Genomic DNA, 24,079 nt, shown 5'->3' with positions numbered 1-24,079 from the left:
AAATGAGAAGGAAATATATTTTAGAGGGGAGAATCAGAAATATTTCTTAATGTGTGTCTTTTCAAAATTAACAGCCATAAAAAACAAACATGAAAAATAGCATATTCTGTTTTCTGATTTATTGCTGCTTGGTTCTTTTTCATTTCATCTGGTGAAAACTACCTATTCTCTACTCTTTGACATAACTTGGAATCTTTTTTGGAAATGCAACCCTATGCATTTTTAGTGCAAGGTAAGATCCATTTACCACTTCCAGACACCGCAAGGAACCAGAATTGTTTATTGCTTATAACTAAGCAACATGGTGGTTTTTGCTACCTGTGGATGTTGCTAGTAAATTTAGACAGCTTTATCTGTTTATTTTATATTTATTTCATTCTTTACAATACTCTATGATAGGTGCCCATATGTTCAGTAGTATTTATCCCCCAATAAGATTATGATATTAGTTCTTCATTTATTATCTTTACTGTCTGTTTTTGTTCAGAACATCTTCTCAGATTTTGCTTCCACATGCATTAAGTTCTATTTACCATTTCTCTTTAACTTACAAGGGATATGTAGGTTCCCCTACAAGACTCTTGTTTTGTATTTTATTTATTTGTTTACTTATGATTTGGGTATATTTCTAAACTAGTAACACTAATATAGTCAACATTATTACATTAATAAATACAGTAGTTCGCACCAGATATTTGTAACACAGCATTACCAATAATTATTTCACTGCAACTATCTAAAATTAATTTTATTAGCCAATACCCTGTTTTGGAAATGATAGCCAAAATGATATTGCCACTATATATTATACGTTTATCTTCAAATAGTTTTATTTTCTGTTCAAAGAACGTTTTTGTTGTATTGAAAATTTCTGAATTTTATCTTTTACATGAATTTGTTTTAACCGATTTCAAATGTAGTTATTGTGCTATTTATTGTATAATAAAATGCTTTTCCCAGAACCCATTATTAGTGGAGATTGGCTGAGAATTTTTTCTTCAAAGGATCACTTGAGGTCTCATTGGTTCTGTACAGCTAACAGTCCTGGTTACTTCAGCATGTTAATAATGACTGCAGCCTCAAAAGTATAAAATAAACTTGGAATGTCATTCCCTTCAGCCATATGTTTTAGGAAATATCTAGAGCAGCTAAGAATTAATGTGTCTTGAACTTCAATTTCATAACAAGTATCACATTGTACTTATTACTCCACTGATCCGATAAGAGTCTTTGGCAAAGAAATGCTAACTGTACTTATTAGGCGGTAAGCTTCTCTAAGATGATTGAAATTACTTCTTGTTTTTAAGGTGTCTGACCATGTTTCCTCAAAAATATTTTCTGTTTTTCAGTGTATGTGGGGGAAAAAAACAATGTTTATTTCATTCCTTAAATTCAGCAGCGCTATACTTCATATTCTGAAAAAGTATTTTTGTTGATTTCATTTCAGATTTTTTAATCTGATAGTCAGATTTAAAGAAGAGTAAAATAAGTGTTGTCTTTGTTTAAGATCTTAAAATTATCAATTTTTTTTTTCATCTTCAATGATAGTTTCATAATATTCATAATTTTATTGTGTCTGGAATCCTTCTAGTTCTGATTAAAAGATGAGCTGAACTGGATCTGATTAGTGGTTCATTTAGTTCAGCATTTTCTTTTCCATGCTCCCCTGATAATCCCAGGAAACCCGGAAGGTAAACACAAAATAGTAGTTTCTGTTGTAGTTGCATCCAGCAGCTTGGTAATTCAGTGACATATCTCCTTTGAGCTTAAGGTTTATACAGAGCTGCAGAAAAAGTACTTAAAGACTGTGGTGACTTCATTTTATCACAGAGTGGAAAGCAGAATTCTTAGTGCTCTATCTCTATATAGTACATTATTTGGATTTATACCACAGGATTTAGAAATATTCGATGAATCCAGAATTTGTAAGAACACAAGCATAGTTTGATGCTCTGAATTATAATAATAGGTAAGAAATTTACTTAAGGTCTCCATCATGTTGCCTGGATTTGAGTACCATTGGAAGCTAAATCGCTATATAACTGGTATGTTGTCCCAATGACATTACTTCAGAAAAGTTGCTTTACAGCAGGGGTGTCAAACGCAAGACCCAAGGACTGAATCCGGCCCATGGGGCGCTTAGATCTGGCCCGTGAGCCCACCCTGGAAACAGTGAAGGACCAGCCCGCAGTGCCTCTGCCAGTGAAAAGGAAGCTTGGGAGGGGTGCATGGGGGTGCATGCGGCCCTGCCAAGCTCCATTTTGAGCCGCGACTGCCTCCTGCAATACTCTGCTAGTGAAAACGGAGCTCAAGGAGGCCATGAGCTAGCCACCCCCCCCCCCCCCCCCAAGGTCTGATACGGCCCTCAATGAAGTTGAGTTTGACACCCTTGCTTCACAGGATCAAACCAAGTATGGCCTACTCAGATCTATTTTTAGCTGTCAACCTCTTTCTTTAAACCAAGGTTTCCCAAACTAGGCAAAACTTTTAAGATGATTCAGTTTCCCCATGCTGACTGTAAAATTCTGGGAATTAAAGTCCACAGATATTAAAGTTATCAACTTTGGAAAATAGTGGTTTAAACTCTGCAAAAGAAGCTAAAGCAAAGGTTTCCCACGGTCCCTTTATTCATGTTTCCTTTAGTTTCTAAGAATGTCAGAGGATTAGCTTTTTCCATATAGTTTATTAAGAAAAGAATCGTTTTCATCCAGATCACAAAAGACTACGCCATCTGAATAAGCCTGGCTCTGCAGGTGATCTCAACTCCTAACCCACTGAATTATATGGTCTTGTATTGCAGGAAATGGAGCAAACCAGGAGCGCTGTAGATGAAGATAGGAAAATGTACCTTCAAGCTGCAATTGTCCGCATCATGAAAGCACGAAAGTTGTTGCGACACAATGCTCTCATTCAGGAGGTAAGATTATGTGCCAATTGGCAATTAGAAACCTTATTAAGTTGGGTGATTAGCTGGGCCAATTGAAATAAGGTGGTCATCCTCTTCCAGTTGAAATAAAGTGTGCCATGTTACATGCTTGACCCCTGGCTATAGAATACAGGTACTCCTTGGCCTACAACTGTAATGGAATCTGGATTTCTGTTGTAAGTCATTAATCAAGGCACCCATGAGACCAGGACCAATTTTACAACTTTTTTCTGGCTCTCATAAGCAAACACTTATTGATTGTTAAGCAAATCAATGTATTATCAATGGTTTTTTTATGGAAACCGATTGAAAAAAAACAGAAAGCGGCAAAATAATCATAATGGTCAGACGGTTGCTAAACACATGAAATGCAATTGTTTGACCACCATCAAAAAAGATTATGTACAGTTCCAGAACCAGGTTGTAAATAGCTTATGGGGAAAGGGGTCTTCATATCTTCAAATGGTCACTAAGCAACAAGTCATTAAACGCAGACTATCTGTACCGGGTTACAGATACATACTTTATGATGTGTAGTGTCATGCTTAGTACTGTTTAACCTCCACCAACTGGCCAGCTTAAAATATGTTGTCTTGCATCAGAAAGATGGTTGATGACTCTTGAACGTAAATGGTTTTGTTCTAGTGATTCTGTTTATGCACAATTCTGAGCCTATTACAGAGACACATGGTATATTAGTATCCAAGCATGAATCGAGTGGTAGTATTTTTCCTTTTCACAAAAGTGCTTTTCCAAAAGTTGTGATCCTAGACATTGCTGCCTTTGCATGAATAAGGAACTTTGCTCCCAAACTCTTCACTTGCTCCAGAAATACACAAACTGCTGTGCAATTTTAAGAAAAATGAATCTGTGTTTAATATATAAATTTGGCTTAGTTTTGAAGTTTCCCCCCCCCACCCCCATCTCCTTTCATTAGGCAGCATTTTCATCAGGTTTTCTTTCTTCTCTCCTTTGCACAGGTAATTAGCCAATCAAGAGCTAGGTTTAACCCAAGTATCAGCATGATTAAGAAGTGTATTGAAGTTCTGATAGACAAACAGTACATTGAACGGAGCCAGGCCTCGGCAGATGAGTACAGCTATGTAGCATGAGTTTAATATTCTGCAGATATGGCTGTAAGGAGATCGTTTCTGTCTCTGCTTGGTGTGTTCTGTGGGGAAAAAAGCAGGTCTGTGGTGCCTCCATAACTGGTCACTTGGCAGCTCCTGTTTTTTCTGCTGTTTACAACATCACCAGTGCCACTCTTGAGCATCAGTGAAGAAAAAAGCCTATAGATATCCCGAGCTCATGTCATTATGACATTTCTTAAAACTTTATTAAAAGAGAATGAGTGAAGTCTTGCTGAAATGTGAAAATTTTGGTTGGATACCATTCTTCCCCTTTCACCTCTCCATCCTCCCACGTTTGCAGTTGATGTTTTTTTTAATGTATCTTAAAACACAAACTTAAAACAGACTAAATATTGTAATATGGCAGATAACATAATAATTGTATCTACACTGAAATGTAAAAAAAAACGAACACAATACTGCTGCTTATCAAATAAATAAAAAATGGAATATGTTGTGCAACTTGTTTTAATTTATAAATTGAACAACGCTGTAGCTCATTCCTGGGCATTTTATTGTTTGATCGGCAGGATTTAGCTCCTATGTAAGCATTGCCCTTTCTCTGTAAAACCAATGATGGTATTTCCAAGTTACTCTGTTTAGAAGCCAGCTTGGAAAAGAGATAATTCTGATTGGCTGGTTACTCTTATGCTAATTTGTATAGGTTCTCCTGCTTAAGCAGGGGGCTGGAATAGAAGACCTCCAAGATCCCTTCCAGCTCTGTTCTGTTCTGTTCATTTTATCTATGAAATAATGGATTGTGTGGTCATTACATCACTGTGATTGGATTTGCCTTAGAAGGCAGGAATAAGTTTTAAAACCTTCCCCCTTTCCATGCGGGCGCCCATTTAGGAAGAGAAAAACTAAAGGCTACTTTAATACCTCAGTTTTAATTCATATGATCGCATATTTGACAACTCAAATTGTGAAGAAAAGTTACTATGAGCCAGGCTGTCTAACTCACAGTGGGAAAAAGTTAATGAATTTATGCTAAGATTTTAGGTACTTGAATTTTTAACGAAGTGTCACTAAATATATGCTTGGTTTTGTTGCATTAAAATAATGTTGAATAACATCCTGGCCCATAAGAATTTTACAAAGTCCTTGGCAATTCCAAACCTTTTCTTTCCCTTACTTTAGACATAATCTCTGTATAATAGTTTTGTCAATGAATATCTTCTAATCTTTATAACATCTTCCCCATCTGTGTAGAAAGAATAGATTAAAATTAAATTTCATCACAGCATCTGTGAAGGAAAACTAGATTAAAATTAAACATGTTGCTTATTTATTTATTTGATTTTTATTTATTTATTCATATCCCACCTTTTATTATTTTTACCCATCCCACTTTTATGTGACCCCAGGCAAATTAAAATAAAACAAAAACGCAAAATGTACTTTAAACAAAAATAAAAATAGATAGCCACAGGGCACAATCTAATCTATAAGCCATTCAATCAAGAGGCAGGCTCTCATCCACAACCATGCCCTAGGCTTCAGCACAAAGCTGGATTTCCAAGGCCTTGCAAAAGGCCTACAGGGATGGGGCCAATCTGATTTTAAGAGGGCTGATTTTCCAAAGGTTGGATGATACAGCAGAAAAGACTCTCTTGTTTTGAGCCTCACCAGTTGACATTTCCTAGTTGAAAATATCTGGAAGCATGCCCTTCCTGCCATATGAGATAGGATGAGTAGAAATGATTGGGGAACGAAAGTCCTGTAAGTAACTCAGTCCTAAGCCACAAAGGGCTTTGAAGGTGATGATCACACCTTGAATAGCACACCAGAAGCTAATGCAGCTCACAGAGCAGTGGTGTCACATGATGAGTAATAAGCACCAGGAACTGCTTGCACCACTGCCTTTTGCACCAGTTGGTGTTTCCATCTTCAAGGGCAACCTTGTGTAAACGTCACTGCAATAGTCCAATCTGAAGGTCACAAGGGCATAAGAGACTGAGTAGGGCTATCCAAGTCCAGGAATGACTGCAACTAACACATAGACCTAAGCCATGCAAAAACCTTTCTAGCTATGGGTGCCACCTGCTCCTTGAATAGGAGCTGTGAGTCAAAGAATTGCCAGTTTGCACACTTAATGTCTAAGCTAGTGTGATCCAATCTATATTCAAAATAGAAAGTCGTCTGGAATCTTGATCTTGCTTGGATTGAGCTAAAACTGTTGCATCCCATCCACGTCTCCACAGCCTCCAGGCAGTGAGACAAAACTTAGGCATCACTCAGACACCATGGTGGTGGAGATATACAACAAGACATCATGTTGAAGATTCCACAAACTTCATGTAAAGATAGGACAGGAGAGAGCATGGAGCCCTGAGGCACCACAAAAAGAAGGGGCCACCAGCTGGATCTCTCCATTCGTTATGAACATTGAGTGGAACTTATTCTGAAGGAAGAAGGAGAACTAGCAGAAAACTGCTGGCCATTTCCAACTTCCAGAACAAACCTAGAAGGATTTCATGATCAATAGTATTGAAAGGCACTGAGAGGTCATGAAGAACAAGGATGGACATACCATTTCTATCCTACTCCTGCCAGAGATATCCAAGCATGCAGTCAATGCCTTTGTCCGTACTTAGTCTTGATTATGTATCTATGTACCTTGAGGGGTTCTTGTTCTCTAAGCTTGGTTGTCTTGCAGATGTTTCATTACCCAATTAGGTAACATCTTCGGTGCATCGATGATGTTACCTAGTTGGATAAAGAAATGTCTGCGAGAAAACAATCAAGCTCAGAAGGCAAGAAGAACTTCATAGTTCAACCCTGAACTATGGTACACAGGAGAATATTCTCTTCTGTGTACCTTATCTTGAAAATATCAGTATAAAAATCCAATAATATTTTTGGAAAACAGTGTTTGTAGCTTCTATCACACACTGTTAAGTTTTAGTGTTGGAGTTTTTAATTATGTTGATTGTTGTAAAGATTAATTACTGCATGAATGCCTTCTAGGAAATGTAACCTGCAAATATGGAAACTGAGGAAACTCGGCTCCTGTTCTTCAGGTAAAAAACCTGTAAAGGAGATTGAGTATGGACTGACCCAAAATGAACTCTATGGTCAAGGGTAACATACACTTGTGATCTTCACTGCTAGTCCCATGCCTTAATTGCTAGAATACACAATGTATTTATTTTGAAGGTTTCATAATCCAGTTGGATTTCTGTATGTGGCAAATAAAGACAGTCTTCTCTGTGGATAAGAAGTACACTTTTATATCTTGACAGCATCCAAGAAATCTTGCATAATTACAAAAGACAAGTATTAGCTGTTCCTTTTTATAAAAACATTAATTTTTTATTTTCTCTAATAGGATTCCTTCTCCTCTTATCTTCCTTACTGTGATTTATATTTATTTCTAATTCAATATACTGTCAGAACCATCAGCCTGGGGAGAGATTAGTTAACATATACTGCTGTTACTCTTGGGAAAAAATTGATTGTGTGCCAACTTACTATCTGAGCTATTGATGGCATTCATATGGTGTAATGGACAAGGTGCTGATGAACTAGGACCAGGGCAAATACACTCAAATCTGGGTAGCATAGGTGGGTGCAGTCCAGTCACTATTAACTAGCCAGCTTGCTTCTCAGAAATTGTTACTTTATTCTTATAAAAGCACCCTCTACTTTATGTAGTATGAAGAAAACCCACTATAGCAGTCTTCAACTTAGAATCTGAATTGGAATTGGAAAACATTATTGTTAAGCGGTATAGCTATTAAGTGGGGCATCATGTGACCATGCCTGATTTTATGACCTTTTGCCGCAATTGTTCAGCAAAACATTGTGGTCATTAAGCAAGGAATCATGTAATTGTGTGATTTGCAACCTTTCCTGCTGGCTTCCCCATTGACAACTTGTAAGAAGCTGACTTGGAAGGTCGCAAATGGTGATTGCATGATCTTGGGACACTGTAATGATCATAATTGTGAGCCAGTTGCTAAGCATAGTCATGTAAGTATGGGAATGTTGTGAGAATTATAACTATGAGATCAAAGGTCATGTCAATGCAGTTGTAATTTCAGTTACAAATTGAGTGATCATAATGTCAGGGAGTATGAGCTAAAAAGAATGCCATGTTTAAAAACATTCCAACCTTTTAATAATAATATCAAACCTATTCTTTGCTTCACTAACTTTTCCAAGAATACAGGAAAGACCTAGAACAAGAAAACAATGCATTGATTCTTGAATAGATTTGGGGGTGGTTACAATGCATCATTTTTAGATATACAACATGTAAATCAACTTTAACATTAACTATAAATAAATTATTAATTATCAGTCCAATTTCAGATAACATGCCAAATCCCAGTCATATTAGCTGCCATTTTGGCTTATTGCATGCCTACCTTTTTGGTAATCAGTTTACCAACTATACTTGTTGTTGTTGTTGTTGTTGTTACCCAATCAGTTGTTGTTGTTACCCAATCAGTCACAAGGGAGCAGGAGGAATGGGTTGAGTGCTTTCCCAGCTGCTTCTACATCCTTACCGCTATGGGGAAAAATGGAACAAAAATGTTTTGGCTAGAATCATTCTACAGGCAGCTCTCAACTTATGACTGCAATTGAACCCAAATTTTCTGTTGATAAGCAAGATAGTTGTTAAGCGGGTTTTCCCACATTTTATAACCTTTTGAATGACCAGAAGATTGACTTAATAACTGTAGTTAAAATGATTCATTACAGTTATTAAGTCAATCTTCTGGTCATTCAGTGAATCTGCATAATTTTGATTATTGGAAGCTGGCTGGGAAAGTTATAAATAGCAATATCACTTATATACCACTTCACAGAGCTTTACAGCCCTCTCTAAGTGGTTTACAGACTCAGCATATTGCCCCCAACAGGGTCCTCATTTTACCCACCTCGGAAGGATGGAAGGCTGAGTCAACCTTGAGCCTGGTGAGAATCGAATTGCCAAATTTCAGGCAGCTGGCAGTCAGCAGAAGTAGCTGTAGTAAGTACTGCACTCCAACCACTGTGCCACTGTGGCTCATAAATAGCAATAGCACTTAGACTTATATACTGCTTCACAGTGTTTTTTCAGCCCTCTCTAACTGGTTTGCAGTCAGCATATGGCCCCCAACAATCTAGATCCTAAATGGTGATACATGAGTGCAACCGTCATAAATACATGCCAATTGCTAAGCATCTGAATTTTTATTATGTTATAATGGGGCAATATTATACAAAAATGCAGCAGTTGTATGAAAAACAGTCATTTTTTTCAGCACTTTGAACAGTCACTAAACAAATCCAGTCACTAAACAAATCCAAAGCCAGTCCGGCTTCAGGCCTGGGTACTGCATAGATAGAGACTGCTTTGGTCGCGTTGGTTGATGACCTCTGGAGGGCACGGGACAGAGGTTGCTCCTCTGTTCTTGTCCTGTTAGATTTGTCAGCGGCGTTCGATACCATCGACCATGGTATCTTGCTACAACGGTTGGGGGGGTTTGGGAGTGGGAGGCACCGTTTTACGGTGGTTCTCCTCCTACCTCTCCGACCGTTCGCAGACAGTGTTGACAGGAGGGCAGAGATCGACCACTAGGCAACTCACGTGTGGGGTGCCGCAGGGGTCGATTCTCTCACCCCTCCTGTTAAACATTTATATGAAGCCGCTGGGAGAGGTCATTCGTGGTTTTGGGGTGAATTGTCAGCTGTATGCCGACGACACTCAGCTGTACATCTCCACCCTGAACCACCCCAACGAAGCCATCGATGTGATGACTCGGTGTCTTGAAGCCGTTCGGGTCTGGATGGGGACAAACAGGCTCTGACTCAACCCATCCAAGACGGAGTGGCTGTGGATGCCGGCAGCCCGGCACAGTCAGCTTACCCCATTGCTGACTGGGGGGGGGCAAATCTTTGGCCCCCAGGGAACAATTTAGGCGTTCTCTTGGACGTACGGCTGTCTTTAGAAGACCATTTGACGGCTGTCGCCAGGGGAGCTTTTTATCAGGTTTGCCTGATTCGCCAATTGCACCCTTTCCTGGACCGGGACTCGTTATGCACAGTCACTCATGCCCTTGTCACTTCCCGCCTGGATTACTGCAATGCTCTCTACATGAGGCTCCCCTTGAAGAGCATCCGGAGGCTCCAACTGGTACAGAATGCGGCCGCGCGGGGGATTGAGGGAGCTCCTCGTAGCTCCCATGTAACACCTCTCCTGCGCGGGCTGCATTGGTTGCTGGTGGTCTTCCGGGTGTGCTTCAAGGTGTTGGTTATCACCTTTAAAGCGCTCCATGGCATCGGACCGGGATATTTACGGGACCGCCTGCTGCCGCCAGTTCCCTCCCATTGTCCAGTGCGTCCAATGCACTCTCACAGGGAGGGCTTCCTTAGGGTGCCGTCGGCCAACCAATGTCGGCTGGCAGCCCCCAGGGGAAGAGCGTTCTCTGTGGGGGCCCCGGCTCTGTGGAACGAGCTGCCGGTGGGACTCCGTCTTCTCCCTGATCTTCGGACCTTTAAACGCGAGCTCATGACTTTCTTTTTTCACCAAGCGGGACTGGCCTGATTGATTGATTTTAATATTTGGGGATTTTAGCGGGTTTTTAACAGGGGTTTTATCTTTGTATTTTTATCTAATAGTTTTAAGTATACAGTAGTTTAATTAGATTTTTAATTTTGTTATGGTATTTTAAATGGTTTTTTGTATTATTGTCGTTTTATTTGCTGTACACCGCCCTGAGTCTTCGGAGAAGGGCGGTATAAAAATGTGAATGAATAATAAATAAATAAATAAATAAATAAATAAATAAATAAATAAATAAATAAATAAATAAATAAATAAATGGTTGTAAATTGAGGAACTACCTGTATTTTGCAGGCCCTCCCATTTCAGCATCTGAATGCAATAGAGTCAGCTGCCACCTTATGGTTGGTTGTGCTTTGCTGCTATACACTGACAAACTACCATGAACTGTTGGAAGTGTGGATGAAGGAGGGGATACTTCAGGAAATGAAAGTAAATGCTGTATCTCCTTGAGATGCTGCCTCAAGGTCACCCAGCTGTGAAAGAAAGGGGGGGGGTGCATACCAAGCATCGCTTGGATTGACCGTTATGAAAATCTCTTGCCTGAACCTGATTATTGATTATTGGTTACTCTAGGGTGGGTAATGAGATACAGTTAAGGAATGGAAAAATAGAACTTAGGTATTTTGGCACGTGATTTTCAGTTCTGGTTTTGCAATATTGCAATGCATTTGATCTCTAATAAACTATATCCTTCTCAACAAATGGAGCCAAGGATCGTTTTTATTTAGAGATTTAAGGCGTGGCAGGTCCATGCATATCATGCATTAGTATGATTACATCATAGCAGATTCTTACACCTACTATGAACATATTATCATAGTATGATATACTGTGACATATTATTCACAGTATAATAATACTACATCATAGCAATGCTGTGAAAAAATGGGAGCAGAAGATTAGAATTGTCCTGATTTGCAACTCTTTCCATCTCAGGATCTGAAAAATTAGTAAGTAAATCATGTCAACGCGAAATACAGTACAGGTGGTGGCTAAACCACTCCTCAGCACTGCTTCTTAATCCAAGGACTATATTAAAAAAAAACAACCTAGTCTTAAGATCCTAGCAGTCAATTCAGTTATATATCTTCTACAGAGACAATATATGATTCATCTCTTCCAGGGAAGTCTTTGACTTTGGATAGAAAAGTATATTGAATAATAACAGCAAGCTAAATTGTTAAGTCTTTGTAGGATACAAAACACAATGTCAATTTATCTAATTCGGAAGCATTTAATAGTCTGCGGTAACGCCATAATATCTGTAACTTGAATTCTCCAAAGATTTCTTTTTTTCGGGCAAAGGCAATATTTTTTTCCCCCAGTTCCCAGTCCCTTTTTCATTAGGCTGGTTAGGAAATAACAATATACTACTGCTGCTAGTTCTCAACTGCCTTTATTTGATTACTCTTCACTTTTATGCCCATCTTTGCCCCAAACACATTGCAACTGTATGAGTATCAGTTTCCTGCCAGGAATTAAATCACATTTATTTTGTTCTAGCAGCCACGAATGTCAACATTTCATATTAGGAGGTGCCAGAATTGGCTGATGCCTGAAGGCTTTATATGCAGCAGTATGCAGGCAATTCCATATCCCATTAAAAATTTTTATTATAAACAAGTGAATGAGATGCAAAATTAAAAAAAAAAGCTGCAGGTTTTTTTTTCCTGACCCAAAGATTGAAGAATAGAAAACACAGAGAAGTGTTTTTCAAACGTGGCAACTTTTAAGATATGTGCACTTCAAACCTGCTGACTGAGGAACCCTGGGAACTGAAGTCCTCATATCTTAATTTTTCAAAGTTTGCAAAAACACGAGCTGTATGAATGTACAACTCTTCCATGCATCTTAATTTTATTAGCAACATTTTCCTCAATATGGACAGAAGATTATATATTCGTATACCATATTGGATTAGGTCAGTTTGTAATTGAGTGTGTTATTTTAACATCTGCAAACCAGGCTATTTTTATCAAAGCATAATTCAGGCAATCTCAATTTACAACCACTCATTTATTGGCCGTTCAAAATTAAAATGACAGTGAAAAAAAGTGGCTTACAACTGGTCTTTGGAGTTATGTCTGTCGTGCCATCCCCAGCATCATGTGATCAAAATTTGGGCGCATGGCAACCAGAATGTATTTACAATGGTTGCAGCATCTGAGGGTCACATGATCACCATTTGAGATTTTCCCAGCCAACTTCTGACAAACAATGTCAAAGATGAAAATAGCAAAGAAAGGTCACAAAATCTGATGGTAACTGTTAATAGCAGCTTCACTTAGCAATGGAAATTCTAGTCCCAACTGTGCTCATAAATCAAGGGGTACCTGCGTGAATTATTTGGGCATAGTATGTTATAGGGCCACAACAAAAGTGTTTTGTTACCCTGGATTTAGGCTATGTGCAATGTAGGAACCAACTTAATGAGGAAAGTTGCTATGGCCATTTGTGTGCTTGCACAATCTGTTTAATTTTGCTATATGTTTTCATATCAACAGCTGCAATTATCAAGGAAGGTAAAGATTAAAGATAACTTGAATTTATAACACGGAGTAAAATCTACACTAATTTGGTCCCTCGTTTGCATTTTGTTCCATTATGAAGGAACTGAAGTCAGAAACTTGTTTGTCAATAGTACATTTCTTCTGTTCCTTTGTTTCCAAACTTCTCACTATTGCGGAATACTTGTCATGTACATTTGATACATAGAACATAGTTATGTTCCCCATTAAAGATGCATTTAAATTACTGCTGGGAACTGTTAGATTGATAGTGAAAAAATAAACCACTTCATGCCCTTGCTATCTGGCTGACATTAGATGTGCTATTAATTTCTCAGTGATAAATAATGTGGATTTATTGTTACTTTTGGGAGGATTAAGCCAAGCAGGCAACTAATGCCAGCTAGTCTTCTGAATCAAGCCTCTGAATTGAAGCAGACAATGGTCTGTTGTGAGAAGTAAATACGAAAGATGTAATTGTGCCATAAGGAATTCTCTGCTGCCCAGCTAGCATTATCCATCTTTCTTTCCAGTCAGTTCCTTGTTTTATGAAATGAGGCAAGGAGTCAGTTACAAAAAGTGGGAGGATGGAATGGTAGAAGGGGGGGGGAAATAAAGCTTCATCTTTACAATGAAACTCTGGAAATTTTTGACAAATCATATGAGGAAAAGGAGAAGAAAATACTTTCTAATATTCCAGGAACCGAGTCTCCTGAGGATTGCTTGAACAGAAAACTAAAGTCGGAAAGAAAACTTTAGAAAGTATTAACAGGTGCTAATAATTACTTTTGCTATGGGACATATCTTTGAAATTGAACATGTTATCTCCGGATACATTACAGTATGTCAAAATTGCTTACATATTCAGTACTTGATGGATTAGAGGAACATCTCAAAATGAATATTATTGGACAACTTTAGATTTTCACTGAGCTAATTTCAAACATTTCGTGTTTCAAAAGTGCTGCATATTTTTTTATATATTTCTTTTACCTCAGGCATCTTAGGCACAATAAATCCTGCCTTTGGGACTCTGTCATGACGATACTCAATATTATTTTAACGTTTTTCAGCTGTCCAAGAAAAAAAGGATATCCCCTCGAATAAGCTTCCTGCTTTGTAGACAAAAAGTTATAATATTTATACCTGTTTTATATTTGTTCTGTTTATATGCATGTTTGTTGGGAAATGTAAAGAGCACTAATGAATTTTTTGTTTTTCCTTGAGCAATTCTAAACTCATCACTTAGTCCATAACTGTTATCAAGGGACCATCTTCAAATGTCAACCCTCATGTCTTGAACATATAACCTATTTTCTGCATTTCCTTGCCACCTTCCCGTCTTCTGTTTTCTGTAACATTTTGCTTGACAAAAAGTTCTAGGAAACTTCAAAGCTTAACCATTATTTTAGTTATTCCCAATAATAGCAACTACACTCAACTTGGGGATTGGTGTGTTTGTTTATTTCTTAGGGAATGTCATAGCAAGCAATGTCCTATTTATTTTACACCTCGCTGTATTTTATTTTATTTATTTTCCAACTCGCTGCATTAAATTACAGAGGTGTTGAGTCATTTTTCCACTGTTACCCATTCAACACGCTCTCAACTGTTATCCATTGGCAAACTACCTATAGACCTGAAGTAAAAATGGAAGAATAAGTGTTCCTGGGTGTTTCTAACAAGCTGTCAATTAATTATTTACTGCTAAAGTTATGTTCTACTTTTGAATTAAAATGGGTACTCTAGGATCATGAAGGAAAGGCAAAAGCAATAAAGACCTCTCCAGATGGAATATAAAACACCTGTGTAAAAAAACAAACACAAAGCTTTCTTCTCTCTTATTAAACCGATGAAGCTTCTTTGATGAAAAATTAAACATCTTCCTCAAAAACAGTCCAGTTGACGTTTGAAAAAGAGAGATAAAAAACACCTTTGAGACAGCCATGACTTGGATGACTGAGAATCTTGATAGACATTACAGGTTTTTTTTCCCTTTCTTTTGGTTGTCTAGTGCTACATTTCAATTAATGGGAAATTGGAGAATGAGGAGGGGGGAGGGAGGATACCCCATGAGGAATTGCTTTCTACAAGAGGTATGAATGCATAAAAATAAGAGGACTGCAACCGAGATTATCCTTTTTTCCAGCACACTCAGTGGATGAGAAATACTGTAATTATTAGTACAATTATGTTATTTTCTCCAATATGCATAAAATGTCATTCTTCGCAGCTGTGAAGGAAACGCCAACACACAAGCGCACACACGCACACACACACACAAACCCTGCAATGCTTGCCTGCAAATTACTTTGGCACCAGTCCTCCTCCATGCTTTGTTTTCAGCTTTGTGCTCAGCAAAGATCATACTGCCTTTTATTTATGGCTTTGTTGGAAAAGCTTGTCATTCATTCCTGCCAGACCAAAGTCATGGTCTTCTCTAACACTTAACAAAATGCAGCTGGCAGATGAACAGACATATGATAGAGCAGGTTAAGATGTATAAATATTTGGGTGTTATTTTCCAGCCCTCAGGATCTTGGAGGGCTCAGGCTGCTTACATTATAGAATCTGCTCAGAAATGTGGCTACGATTCTCTTTTTTCATTTCTTTTGTTCGCAATCAGAGTGAGCATATTATCTGTGCCGTTAGGTTCTTCTATGGCAAGATGGTTATGCAACTGTTGCATGATATACGGGACTTCTCCTCCATTCAGACAACTTAGTCCATACTTTTGAGGGCTATCTTTGAAGGTCCTTGTTGTACGCCCAATGTTAGGGTGGCAGAAACTGAAGACAGTCCTTGACTTCAGCTATAACTGGAACCAGAATTTCCATGGCCAAGTTACATGGTTAATCAAATCAAGAAGAGGACCATGAAAATATTTACAGATCCCTCATATCCAGGACATAAACTGTTTCAACTCCTATCCTCAAAACGACGCTATAGAGCACTGCACAACAGAACAACTAGACACAAGAACAGTTTTTTCCCAAAGGCCATCACTCTGCTAAACAAATAATTCCCTCAACACTGTCAAACTATTTACTAATCTGCACTTCTATTAATCTTCTCATCGTTCCCATTACCAATCTCTTTCCACTTATGACTGTATGACTGTAACTTTGTTGCTGGCAAGCCTTATGATTTATATTGATATATTGACCATCATTTGTGTTGTAAATGTTGTACCTTGATGAATGTATCTTTTCTTTTATGTACACTGAGAGCATATGCACCAAGACAAATTCCTTGTGTGTCCAATCACACTTGGCCAATAAAAAAATTCTATTCTATTCTATTCTATTCTATTCTATCTATTAAATTAATCACGGCCAATTTTACAACCCTTTTTGTGATCATTGTTAAGTGAAGCACATGGTCCCTTAGTGAATCTGGCTTCCCTCATTGATTTTGCTTATTGGAAGACATCCGGGAAAGTCACAAATAGCAATCATATCATCCTGGGACATCGCAACTGTTGTAACAGTGGTGGGTTTCAAAACTTTTTACTACTGGTTCGGTGAGTGTGGCTTGGTGGGTGTGGCTTGGTGGGCATGGCAGGGGAAGGATACTGCAAAATCCCCATTTCCGCCCGATCAGCTGGCATTCAGAAGGCAGGGAATAGATGGGGGCGGGGCCAATCAGAGGTAGTATTTACTGGTTCTCTGAACTACTCAAAATTTCTGCTACCGGTTCAAGCGGAACTGGTCAGAACCTGCTGAAACCCACCTCTATGTTGTAAGTACATGCTAGTTGTCAAGCACCCAAAATCTGATCATGTGACTGTAGGGATGCTGCAGCGGCTGTAAGTGAATGGACCAGCAATAAGTCATTTTTTTCAATGCCGCTGTAACTTGCAAAATAGTGGTTATAAGATGACGATTATCTGTGTTTCAGCTGAGGTGTGAAACTGGATAAGCAGGATTTCTTATTGCCTTAAATCAAGTTTCTGCCTAAAAGCTAGTCTCCTTGATTCCACTACAGAATATGGAGGAAGTGTGAGAGGATGAAAATACATAACTGTAGTGTTTCTATAATTATCCCTACAGTCCTGGGATTTTCCCAAAGCTAATAGGAATAGGAAACTGTGGATAGTGATTTCCAGGGAAGCAATCTGAAGATCTTTTGTTTTGAAAACAGAAACCAGCGATGATTTTGCCCCAGGAAAATATTGTAACTTGGATATTGTCAAATATCACAGCACTTGTTCAAATCACCAGGACCCTACAAATTACATCCCAGAGTTCCAAAGGAACTAGCAGATGAGATCACAGAACCATTGAACCATATATTTGAAAGATCCTGGAGCACCGGGGAATTATCAGAGGACTGGAAAACAGCTGGTGTGGTTCAGTGGTAAAATCCCAATTTTTTTACTACCAGTTCTGTGGGCATGGCTTGGTGGGCATGGTGTGGCTTGATGGGCGTGGCACGGGAAGGATACTGCAAAATCTCCATTCCCACCCCACTCCAGGGGAAGGATATTGCAAAATCTCCATTCCCACCGCACTCTGGGGCCAGCCAGAGGTGGTATTTGCTGATTCTCTGAACTACTCAAAATTTCCGCTACCAGTTCTCCGAACTGCTCAGAATTTCCATTATTGGTTCTCCAGAACCTGCTGGATTTCACCCCTGGTGTGGTTCCTATTTTCAAAAAAAGGAAGAAAAAACAGATCCAGGAAACTACGGCTCAATCAGCTTGACATCAATACCTGGGAAAATCCTGGAAAAGATCATCAAGAGCAGATCTGCAAACACCTAGAAGCAGGCTAAGTTATAACCTGAAGCTAACATGTGTTTGTCAAAAACAGATCATGCCAAAGAAATCTTATTTCATTCTTTGACTAAATTAATGGACCAGCGAAATGCAGTGGATATGGTATACTTGGATTTCAGTAAGGCATTTGACAAGGTAGACCACAACCTACTTTTTGGTAAGCTTAAAAAAATGTGGGGTATACAGCATCACCACCAGATGGATTTACAACTGGCTGACAAATCGCACTCAGTTCTCAATGGAACTACATCTGCATGGAAGTAAGTATGCATTGGGGTTCTCCAAGGGTCCATTTTAGACCCAGTTCTCCTCATAAATGATTTAAATGGAGGAATAGAAGGGGAAATCATAAATAAATGGTCATAGGTTTACTTTTTTCATAATGTAAGTTTGAAAGGTCTTTATATGAACCGTTGTAAGTCAAAGACTACCTGTACGGTCCACTGTGAATTGTAAAACCTCAAGCAATAAGTTTTAGCTTCTTTTTAGTCCTGAGTCCAGTGCACTGAAGTAAGCCGCTATTTTGATTAAACTGTCCCAAGGACAACTACAACACTGATCTGGCTTGAAAGTCAAAGATGATTACAAAATGGGAGAAGATGATCATCCTTTTAAGAGCAGTGGTATTAGGTTAGAAAATAAAATGTTTGGGTATGCTGAGCGCGAATGTTCTCTGTTTAGTCGTTCTCACACCTGGAAAGCACTGGTTCTACAGGCTTGCCAAGGCAGCCTGCCCACTCCCTTCCTTGTTTGCACTGTTCCTGGGCATGAGAGATAATGTGTCCCAACCTGCCTTGCTTTTTTGACAACTATGCAAGGAGAATTCATGTGGGAACATTTTTAACATATTGCATGATCTATTATCCTGATCACAGAATATGTCTCTTTCCTTTTTAAAAGATTTTTTTTTAAAAAAAAAAATCAGAATTGGTAGATCTTATAAACCTAGCCTGGATAGAAAAGGAAAGGTTCAATATGCCATTGGGCAGAAAACCCATTTTTGTAAGATAGGCTGCTTTTAGAGAAATATTGAAAGTAGTTCTTTTTATTTTAAACAAACAGAAACCTCTGAAAACCGAATGAAAAAATAAAGGATATGTGAAGCAAAAACTACCTGTATCATAAATCTGCAGTCTTGACCTTAATAGTTTTAATTGTTGCATTTCAGGTATCAGTTACCGTGCTGACTTCTTCAAAATGCTGGCTAGCCTTTGAGAAGTATGTTTCTCCTGGAAGCTACTGCAAGCATGAAGTCATCCTTAGAACCAGAACTGTAGCCAGGATATTTAATTCAGAAATAGACCCTTCCCCCATAATTTTTATCCCCAAAGTAAAACATTGCTATCTTTGTATATGAGAGTCAGTTTGATTCAGAAATTAAAAAATCTGGCCAGGAGGTTGTGAATTCTAATCCCACTTTAGACATGAAAGCCAACTAAGTGACTTTGGACCAGTCACCATTTCTAGTCTTGTCTTAGCCATTAAAGTCAACAAGGTGATCTGGGGCCAATCACTCTCTCTCAGCCCAACTGACATCAAAGGATTGTTATTGTGGGGAAAATAGAACGAGGAAGGAGTATAGGTATGTTCATTGCCTTGAGTTATTTATAAAAAATAAAAAAATAACCTGAACATCTGAATTTTGAATTGAATTTTGAACTGAACAAGTGGAATTTTGGGAGCAAGCTGCATCATTCTTACAAAATGGCTGCCCATGAAGAAATATGACAAATTCCAAAACACTGATTACAAGAATACTACCTGTTATTCCAGAAAATCCCCTACTCCCTATTCTCCATATCATCCTCCTCTATAAGGATGTAAAACCCTTCCAAGAAAGTGGCTGCAATATCCAATATTTAAATTTACCAAGAAAGATTGTGAGGGTAAAGAATAATTTTTAGCTTTGGCGCCGGAAGTTAACACTTAACATATTCAACAAGCCAGTTTCCCTTTTCATTTGCTTTTGTTTGTGGAGAGAGCAGGGACTTCTTCTTAACTATTTTGGCACTCTCTGATACCAGTTCCGGACCCTGGAGATTCAAAGTTGAATTTTAGTTAAATATAGTCTTCAACGTATGACCACAACTGAGCCCAAAATTTCTGTTGCCAAACAAGATGTTTGTTAAGTGATCTTTGCCTCATTTTTTGACCTTTCTTGCCACAATTATTAAGTGAATCACTGCAGTTTATTTATTTATTTATTTTGTCGAATACATATTAAATAATACATATAAGTATAAGCATGAATTGAATACATAAAAGGAATACAATTAAAAGGAACATTAGGACAGGGACGGTAGGCACGCTGTTGCTCTTATGCACATCCCTTACAGACCGCTTAGGAATGGGATGAGGTCAAAAGTAGACGGTCTTAGGTTAAAGATTTGGGGATTTTGGGATGAGACCACAGAGTCTGGTAGTTCATTCCAGGCATTAACAGCTCTGTTACTGAAGTCATATTTTCTGCAATCGAGATTGGAGCGGTTCACTTTAAGTTTGAATCTATTGTTTCTATTATTTAACAACTATTATCAGTTGTTAAATTAAGAACATCGTTGTTAAGTGAATCTGGCTTCCCCATTGATTTTGTCTGTCAGAAGATCACAAAAGATGATCACATGACCCCAGGCCAATGCAGCTGTCATAAATATAAGCCAGTTGTCAAGCATCTGAATTTTGATCAGATAGGAATGCTGCAAGCACGGAAAAACAGTGATCTTTTTTCAATACTGCTGTACCTTCAAATGTTCACTAAATGAATGACTGTAAATTGAGGATATCTATAGTGGCAATGAGTTTGGGCCTTCAGTCACAGCTGAAAATCACAGTGTAAGGTGTACAAAATAGACTAGGCAAATAGCTTTGATTTCCAAAAGCAAAAAGTTATGGGAGGTGATTGCAAACAAATTCAGAAGAAATAACCAGGGCTCAACTGCTACCACCTCCAGTACTGCACAATTTCTTTCTTTCTGTGCCTATAGCAAAACACAAGATTTAAATAGAGGGTAGTAAGTATGAATTGAGGTTTGCAGACTGATCTTCATCTTATCTATATGTGAAGACACATAATACAGTCTCTCGAATTAGCAACATACTAATTCCCTAGAGTCGGGAAAGACTAGCATAGGGGTCTGCAAACTCGGCTCTTTTAAGACTTGTGGACTTCAACTCCCAGAGTTCTGGGAGTTGAAGTCCACAAGTCTTAAAAGAGCCGAGTTTGCAGACCCCTGGACTAGCACATATGTGCGAGGGGAAACTTTACCTTTAATTTAATGCAGGGATGTCACAATAGTGTGTGTGTGTGTATGTGTGTGTATATATATATATGACCTACATATATATATATATATATATATATATATATATATATATATATATATATATATATATATATATATAGGTCTTTGGTTGTTGGGTTTTCTCCGTGTAAAATTGGAAGTGTCTTGGCGGCGTTTCGACGAAGTCTCATTCATCATCTTCAGGCTTCAGCTTCGTGCTTCTGGGGGCTGAAGCCTGAAGATGACGAATGAGACTTCGTCGAAACGTCGCCAAGACACTTCCAATTTTACGCGGGAGAAAACCCGAATAACCAAAGACCTACATACAAACACCCGCGAAAACCTCAGAAAACATACATACATATACACATACATACATACATACATACATATATATTCCAATTCAAGGATTTGATTGAAAGTGAATTTCAATCCTAGCAGAAGCACCTGACGGTCACAACCGCAAATGCCTCTCTCAAAATTAAAAACAAGAGGCCATCTTCAGTGCTTAGCTTTTTAGCTGCAGGGGAAATTATTTAGCATAGAGCAGCTACTCCTGTGTCATCATTAAAGGAGGCCTCCTTACCTATGGGGGTTGCTGGCAAGGATTCAGTAATTATGGGAGGGTTCCCATTTCCATCTGTGTAGACTGCCAGACTTATGCTGTGTTTAAAATCAGTGCAAATGAGCTTCCCCACACTCTCTTCTGCCTTTGTCTCCTGGGCTTATTCAGCTTCGTAGCTAATTGCCATGCCATGTTGGGCTTCTCCAGCATGCCCACCTGCTTGGCTGATGCTCCCATCTCCTCTAAGCAGCTGTCAAGAAGGAATATTCCCTTTACAAGCAAAACTGCTTTAGTTAAGCACTTGGCCCCCTCTTTGCCACTGTTTAAATTAAAGCATAGTAATGGCCATTGTGAAAATTTCCTTCATGGGCCATAGAAAGGTCAGCATATGCTTTTCCTACTGTCCCCATTTATTTGTGTTCATTTCTTTCGTTCATATCCATGTTTATATTTATATCTGCTCTCTTGTACATGTTTGACAAACTAATAAATAGAAATATGCTACATTGGTGTGTGTGTGTGTGTATGTGCAACCTGCAACCCATAGACTTTTTATTTTGCTCCCCAGCTTTGGTCCAGTCCCCCCCCCAGTTTTATATTTCTATAGCAGGCCTCCCTGCAGCCTCCTGGGGGAGCACGAGGGGGAGGGTCAAGTGCAGATGTGTGGAGGAGCCGGGTGAGCACAGGGGTTGACACGCACATGTGCAGGGGTGGGGCGTGGGGGGGTCGCACACATATTGCATTATGGGTGCAGGCATGTGCGCGCACTTTTGGCACGCAACAACAAAAAGATTAGGCATTACTGATCTAACCAATCTAATCTAGGGGACAGGAGATTAAAACATAAATTGAGCTATTACAGGAACTGGGCATGGCTAGTCTAGTGAAGACAAGGACCAGTAGAGACATGATAGCAGTCTTCCAATATTTGAGGGGCTGCCACAGAGAGGAGGGAGTCAACCTATTTTCCAAGGCACCTGAAGGCCAGACAAGGAATAATGAATAAAAAACTGATCAAGGAGAGATTTAACCTGGAAATAAGGAGAAATTTTCTGACAGTGAGAACAATCAATCAATGGAACAGAATGGAACAGAATGGAACTGCCTTCAGAAGTTGTGGGTGCTCCATCAGTGGAAGCTTCCAAGAAGACACTGGTCTGCTATCTGTCAGAAATGGTGTAGGGTCTCCTGTTTAGGTGGGGGGGTTGGACTAGATGACCTAGAAGGTCCCTTCCCATGCTTTTATTCTTTTAATCTAGCCTAGGGGTAGTCAACCTTTTTATACCTACTGCCCACTTTTGTATCTCTGTTAGTAGTAAAATTTTGTAACCGTCCACCAGTTCCACAGTAATGTGCCGTGTATCGTTGTCTGTGCATGCCTCTCACGCATCGTGGATTGGGTTGTGGGGGGGACCGGCTACCAGCTCTGCTTGTCTGTTACAACTAGGTGGGGTGGGGGGAAATACGCGAACTATTCTGGGACGAGGCTCTTTTGTTTGCGGTTGCACTATAGCACCATTTAGTTTCACTTAGGTAACATGAACTAAACTTTTGCGCAGGCGATACAAATAGTATATTTTCAGAAATTTAAATTGTCACGGGGAATTTTATGAAAACCTAATGAAAATGCTTTTAAATAATGCTATGAAATATGAAATACGAAAAAATGCAAGTAGAAAAAATAGGGACCACCTTTGGTGAGAAGGTAACAGCGTTCTGTGTGCCTTTGGCATTGAGTCATGCCAGCCACATGACCACGGAGACGTTTTCGGACAGCGCTGGCTCTTCGGCTTTGAAATGGAGATGAGCACCGCCCCCTAGAGTCGGCAACAACTAGCACGTATGTGCGAGGGGAACCTTTACCTTTACCTTTATGAATTTTTTTTAAAAAGTCAATTAAATTTTAAAAAAGGAAAGTGCTTCAGTATCGGACAAAACCCCTACCGCCCACCATGAAAGCTGGAACGCGCACTAGTGGGCAGTAGGGACCAGGTTGACTACCACTGATCTAACCAATAATCCAAACAAATAAACAATACAAGGTAGTCTTCAATTTACAACCATTTGTTCAGCAATAATTTGAAGTTACTATGGCACTGAATGGTGGTTGCCACCATTCTTTGGAATTCCCTTCCCCACTGGCATCTCTTGCCTACCCTTGCTTTACAACACATCACTTAGTAATGGAAAATGTGGTCTTGATTACCATCGTAAATTGAGGACTATCTGTACCTGAATTGGTTTACAGGCTAGTTTGGGAAACTGAAAATAATTATTCTGGGAAAAGGCAGTGATAATACATCCCTTCTGCATTTTGTGGGGGAAATGCAT

At 39.0% G+C, this 24,079-nt stretch overlaps 1 protein-coding gene across 2 annotated transcripts in view; it reads left to right on the top strand.

Moving 5' to 3' along the window:
- Positions 1–4,518, top strand: part of CUL2 (cullin 2) — a 54,664-nt gene extending 50,146 nt beyond the window's left edge. For both annotated transcript variants that reach the window (XM_058184377.1, XM_058184376.1), the window contains exons 20-21: positions 2,801–2,917; positions 3,907–4,518. In XM_058184377.1, coding sequence (XP_058040360.1) covers positions 2,801–2,917; positions 3,907–4,038 — 249 coding nt within the window. In that variant the 3' untranslated portion in view covers positions 4,039–4,518. The remainder of the gene's footprint in view (positions 1–2,800; positions 2,918–3,906) is intronic.
- The last annotated feature ends 19,561 nt before the right edge of the window (positions 4,519–24,079 follow it).

The sequence above is a fragment of the Ahaetulla prasina genome, chromosome 4, assembly GCF_028640845.1.
Source record: "Ahaetulla prasina isolate Xishuangbanna chromosome 4, ASM2864084v1, whole genome shotgun sequence".
Lineage (NCBI taxonomy): Eukaryota > Metazoa > Chordata > Lepidosauria > Squamata > Colubridae > Ahaetulla > Ahaetulla prasina.
Note: the sequence above shows the minus strand (reverse complement) of the source record. Positions and strands in the feature narration are given on the sequence as shown.